Source organism: Alligator sinensis, unplaced genomic scaffold (genome assembly GCF_000455745.1).
Source record: "Alligator sinensis unplaced genomic scaffold, ASM45574v1 scaffold260_1, whole genome shotgun sequence".
Taxonomy (NCBI): Eukaryota; Metazoa; Chordata; order Crocodylia; family Alligatoridae; genus Alligator; species Alligator sinensis.
The window spans coordinates 870,267-876,266 of NW_005842431.1; the positions used below are offsets into that span (position 1 = coordinate 870,267).

At 53.6% G+C, this 6,000-nt stretch overlaps 1 protein-coding gene across 7 annotated transcripts in view; it reads left to right on the forward strand.

The window, feature by feature from the left end:
- The window catches only part of FUK (fucokinase), a 40,626-nt gene that overhangs the window by 22,105 nt on the left and 12,521 nt on the right, over positions 1-6,000 (forward strand). For 6 of the 7 annotated variants that reach the window (XR_003095631.1, XM_006030239.3, XM_025211803.1 and 3 more), the window contains 6 exons: positions 1,611-1,730; positions 2,275-2,446; positions 3,054-3,181; positions 3,815-3,916; positions 4,676-4,846; positions 5,600-5,670. Coding sequence is in view for 6 of the 7 variants with exons in the window: in XM_006030239.3 (XP_006030301.1) it covers positions 1,611-1,730; positions 2,275-2,446; positions 3,054-3,181; positions 3,815-3,916; positions 4,676-4,846; positions 5,600-5,670 (764 nt within the window). In the remaining variant the exon portion in view is untranslated. The remainder of the gene's footprint in view (positions 1-1,610; positions 1,731-2,274; positions 2,447-3,053; positions 3,182-3,814; positions 3,917-4,675; positions 4,847-5,599; positions 5,671-6,000) is intronic. The other variant, XM_025211800.1, reaches the window with a different exon arrangement.

Below are 6,000 nucleotides of genomic sequence, written 5' to 3' on the forward strand. Positions count from 1 at the left end.
GGCTGCATTGCCACGTCTCTTGCTCTGGGTGGGGGTAGGTGGGCAGGGTATGCTTCATTGCAGTGTTTCTGGACCTGGCATGGGGGCAGGGATGCTGGTCCCCAGCCACAGAGAGGGGAAGACACAGGCCTGACCTTACAAAGCAGGTCTGTGGCCAAGTCAGCACTAGAGCCCGGTCCAGGGCTTGATGCATGATCAGGTTTCTTGCGACAAGAGTCAGTGAGAAAGAGTAGGGTAATCGGGGATCCTGGTTTTCTTTGTTTAAAAATCACAAATTCTCTGATTTTTAAACCCTCCAAATCCTCATTTTTCCATGATTAAAATGAAATGTCACTATATATATAGTTATCAGTGGAACACAGTGTTTTATTGATGTATTTACAATTTTAAAGCAATTTGGAAGACAACCAGTGCCTCAATCATTATAATAAAACTAGCAAATTGCCCGTCAAGAATGACCAGGTAGGGAGGGCAGAGGCGGAGCGCAGCGTTTGGCCCTGTCCCCTTGTGGCTCCTGCTCAGATGGCCCAGCCTGACTGCAGCCCCACACTCTGCTGTGGGTACAGAAATCTTGGGGTGGCACATGCCTCCCCGCCATGTCACCTGTGTGCCCTCCCTGTCTCCCTCCAACATGTGGCCTTTGCCCCTTCCCAGCCCCCTGCCTAATGCACAGCCTGTGCTCTCCACTGCTGCCTGGTTGCCATGTGCATGTGCCCACACACTTGCACGTGGCACCCCCTGCCTAATCACCCTCTTGCTCCCGGCAGCCTCTTGCAGACTGGAACTTCGTCAGCTTGCAAGGGAACCTGCTGTTTCCCACATTTTTATCCTGTAAGGGGGAAAATCCATGATTTTTTCCTTCAAAGGGGAAATTTGGATCCCTGGTAATAATAATCCCTGGTAATAATAATAATTAATAGTCTAAAGCTCTGCAAATGTTCTCTGTCCATACCTCACACAGTGCTTTACAGTGGAGGTCAGTATTTCCCATTTACATATGGGGAAACCAAGGCACATCCAGTGATTTGTCCAGGGTCACATGGCAAAATCAGGAATAAAACAGGTTTCCTGGACCCACTGTGCTGCTCTAGCCCCTAGGTAATACTGTCTTGCCAAGAGCAAGCCCACTGTGGCAGGCAGAGAAAGCCTGGGCAGGTCCTGTTACTTTGGGAGCTAACAGATGGCCGGAGGGAGCAGCCAGGAGAATGCTTCTGTTCTAACCCCTCTTTGGATGAAAGCCACCGAGACCAGGAGGCTGGGTGTCGAGACTTCCATTCCCTGCTTCATTGCTGCCTCACGCTGGGACCTTCAGTGAGTCTCTCCCAGTATGTGATTCTCCCTTTCTGGTCAATGGAAATGGTGGTGGCCCTCCCCTCAAAGGTGACTGTGGTTGTTCAGAAGGAAACATCTATGAGGTGCTGCAAGAGGGAATTGAGATGGATAAAGGGTCCACCCCCCTCTGATCTTGACCTGTGGTAACAAGCTCGTGACTGATGAGACATCTGCAGAGAGACCCCCCACATTGAGTAGGCAGCATCACAGTGCCTTCCTTTTGGCTGGGGAGGTTTCTACAGAGCGGATGCCCCCACTCACCTCCTCTTTGCTTGCAGGTAAGCGGTGTTGTCTTCTTTTCATCGGAGACTGCAGAGCAGCTCCTGGCCACCCACGTCATTCCCCCGCTCGATGCCTGCACCTACATGGGTCTAGATTCAGGGGCCCAGCCCATCCAGGTGATGCGTTCAGCCATGGGTTGGCCATGGTGGTGGGAGGGATCCCCTCGCTGTGCTGCATGGAGCCATAGCCAGAGAGGGGTTGCGTCACCTCTTTGCTGCTGAGGAGAGGGCAAAACTGCCTGAGGGCTGTGCCTGGGCATTGAGCCAGTTTCAGAGCAGGAGTGGGATTCCTTGGTATGAGGATGGTGGGAGAGCATAGAAACCTGACTATAAAGGGTTAATTTGCCTACTTGGGCATAAGGTGCCCAGAAATGGGATGAGCCCTTGCTGAGCTCACCCTCGTCAGATCCCATGGGACAGACTTCTCTGCACTTCTAGCAGGGAAGGTGAATGCCCCTGTCCTGGATTCAGGCCTGCTACCAAAGAGACCCAGGTCTGACTCCAGTGATCAGGAGTTCTGGAAAGACAGCGCCCTCAGTCCTGGGGTAGGGCCAGTGTCCCTTGTATTGCCTCACCCTGAGCTTTTGGAGAGCACCCCCCATGGCAGCATGGTGGACTATTGGCATGTGCTGAGACATTCTCATTGTCTGCCCCTCCTCAGCTGTCTCTGTTCTTTGACATCATGCTGTGCATGGCTGAGGGCATGACTGAGGAGGACTTTGTGAATGGCAGGGCCCATGGAGCAGGCGGCAGCCATACAAAGGGGGCAGTGGGCGTGAAGAGTGCCCGATCTGTGCTGTGGAAGGCACTTCATGCCTTCCCTCTCAGCATGGGTAAGTACGACCCCCTGCCCTGGGGCCTCCCAGTCCTTCCTTATACCACTCCAGCCCACTCCAAGACAATTTGCTGTGGTCTCTTGGTCTCTGAGCAGCGAAGATGCTTTCACAGTTGCCCCTTGGCTAGTGTCTGTGAGCAGCAGGTGACAGCCACTTCCAGTCACCTCTGACTTTCCAGCTGCCACTTCCTCTTCAGCTGCTCACTTGGGCTGTGAGCTTGTCAAAGCTTACAATCTCAGCTGGCCAAGTCTGACCCTCGCCTGGGTGGGATACCTCCAAAGGCAACACTGTAGTGCTGCAGAGTCGGGGGAAGATGGCCACTATTATTGCTGTTACATATGTAACAGTTCCACCAGGAGTCCAAAATGCTCTTCTGACTGTGGGGCGATGGCTTCTAGGGTTTCTTTCTAATCTATAAAGGGCTGTTGGCACTGTTCACCCCTGGAGTCTGGGGATGCTGCTGGGAGAGATAGCAAGACCTCCTTCTCCCACAGCTTGGCTTGCTACCTCCTTCTCCCACAGGAGGTAGCAAGACCTCCTTCTCCCCCCAGGGAGGTTTATGGCTTGTGCACTCATGATGCTGCTCCCTCCTGTTTCCCTGCAGCCTGCCTCCCAGATGGCTCCTACGACTACATGACCATGGCTGCCAGTGACCATATCCACAACCTGACACTATGCACTGGCTCCATCAGCCACCTCCCCTTCTGTAGAGTGGCGCACTCTCATGTGGCAGTACGTACCTCCCTTTCCAGCCCCTCTGCTATCCCTCTCTCTTCCTTTCCTTCTCTCCAACCCTGGCCTCACCCACATAGAGGAGTCTCCGAGAACTCCCACTGGTTCAGGTGCCTGGTGGCAGCTCTGGCCCACACTGGCATTTGTGCCACATCACATGACACTGTTCAGAGCAGGCCTAGACAGCACAGCAGGGATGATGCCAGCCCATTGCCTGTGGTACTGCCTCACTCCTTGCAGGCAGTGCAGTGTAGTCTATTAGGCAGAGCATAGAACTGGGAGTTGAGAGCCTTGAGTCTTGTTCCCAAATCTGCCATTGACCTGCTGTGTGGCCTTGGCCAAGTCACTTCTCATGGGCCCTCAGTTTCCCCTCCTGTCAGGCACCAGTCTCATTTAGTGTAAGGTGTTTGGGGCAGGGACTATGTTTTATACGTATGCTTAGCACCTAGCACAGTGGGGTCCTGGTCTCCCAGTGGGGTAATACAGTGCCACCCTCTAGGGAGAACTGCTTGGGTACTCAGCACAGACATACTCCTTCACATTCACTCTCCTCCTCCCTCGTCTCTCCTCTCTCTCTCTCTTCCCCCTCCCTCTCCCTTCCTTGACACGTTTATTTCCACTTGTTCCCTGCAGCAGCCCCAGCTCCTGGAGGATGGTTCTTCCATCACCAACAGCCTGCTGGAAGGAGCTGTGCAACTGGGGCCTTGGAGCGTGATCCAACACTGTCACCTGCAGGTACACTGCTCCCCCCTTCCCTAGGTCTCACGGGAACTTTCCTATATGGGTGTCTCCTCCCCCTGCAGCTTTTAAGAGCAACGCAGAGATGTAAGATCTCTGTGCTGCCAGAGCAGCCCCAGTTTGATGGAATGTGAGGCTGGAGCTGACTTAGAGTGGCAAGATTACAAAACCTGGAACTTGAGGCCCCTGGCTGACTGCTGGGTCCCAAAAGAAGCCTCTTGTCCCTGCTGGTCAGGAACTCTCAGCCTGCAGGATCCTTCTTGCTTCTCCCTTGCCACTTTATAGGCTCGGGCCAGGACTGTTCCCTGTTCCCCTCCCCAGGACATTTGGGCCTTCAGCCACTTCCCTTGAGAGACTCTTCCACAGCCTTGTGCATTACAGTGGTGGCCCATTTTCTTCCTAGATTTCACCCTGGTCCTCCTATCTTTGGTGCAAACACCTGGTGAGTCACTCCCACTGCCTGGCATTTACACTGCCACACACTCTTTTTTGTAATTCTGCCCTTCTAAGTCAACAGAACGGGCCCTTCATCATATCAGCTCTGCTTCCTACCCCCTGGAATTTAGAGAGCCATTCTCAATTCTGGATGATAGTGGTGCCCAAAGGCCCCTGGAGCCTGGTTATAAACATCTATGATGAAGAAGAGACCCTGTGAGTCTGGTGGTGGCTAGGTGGGCCCTAGTGCTGCCTCTTATTTCTGGAGCACTCCAGGAGGAGGAGGCTAGAAGCCTGATTTTTTTTTTCCCACCTTCCCAGGGACCCTTGAAGATTGGATCAGGCTGCCTCCTCACCGGGCTGGACATGGCCTCCTCGCTTGCTCTCCAGAGCTGTCAGTTGCAAAACATTGTCATTCAGGGGCACTGCATCAGGCTTCAGGACATGCCCTGCAAAATGTTCACACTGACTGGGCACCATGATGACTGGCAGGTACTTTGGGTACCAAGAATGAGCCATTCTGTTAGAGAAGCATAAGAATAGGCATTAAGAGTTAGGTGACCTCCTTGACTATAATCAAACCTGTAGGTTCCTTGTTGTCATACTGATTTTCTTAGACATGTGGCTCTGAGCTGTGCTCTGGACTGGGAAGCATCAGTGGGCTGGTGATGGTGCCCCATTGAGGACCATTCCCCTAGGCTGGCATTGGGTTCTTGAGGGTACTCTGTCAGGGCTCAGGTATGTGAAGTTGCACCTCAAGGCTTCATGGCATTTTGGTCACCTCTGCAGACCAGGGCCTGAGACCAAAACAGTTGTGACCTGTGTGAAAGCAGTGGTAGACAGCTGTTTGGAGGCATGAGACAACAGCCTCCATGGGGACAGTTTGAGAAAACCTGGCAGTGCTCAGCTAAGGCTGCATCCTTCCTGCCTGACACAAGGGAGAAGAGAGTAAAGAAGCCTGGAAGTGGACAGCAGCAGTGAGTGCCTTGACTCATTGGAATGGGCTCTCCTCACAAGGTGGCTCAAAGCACCCTGAATGCCAGCTGCAGCTGGTGCTTGCATCAGGACTGGGACTTCCCCTCACCAGGCTGCTGTCCTCCCCCACCCCCCCTTACAGCCAGTGTGAGGTTCATAAACTGCACCTGCCCTGAGGAATGGACAAATATCAGCCTGCAAGGTCCTGATGTCTAATGGGAAGTGTCTACAGACCCCTACACTGATCTTGCTGCTGTCTTTTCCCCTCAGAGCCCTGCTGGGGATGGAGGCATCTACCTGAATGTACCCTGGGCTGAATTCTTCCACAGGACAGGGATACGGTAAGTGCTAGGGGGTGTCCAGCCACAGCAGGAGTCACAACCTATGGAGGCCTGGGCATGCAGTGGACTATCTCTTCCCTTGCTGCCATGGTCTTGGGCTTCAGGCCACATAGCCAGTTGGGAGGACAAGAGAGCTCTGGCAGCTGCCAGGGAGATTGGGGAGCAGAGGTCAGGAGGTCCTTGAATTCAGCTCCAGTCTATTCACCTGGTCATGGGGAGATGAACCCCCCTCTCAGCCTTGTGAACCCACCAGCTCCCAGGGCAGATGAGAGGAGGCATGTGCAGAGGTTAGGGGAGCATGACCCTGGCACCCAGCCCTTCTGGCATTCC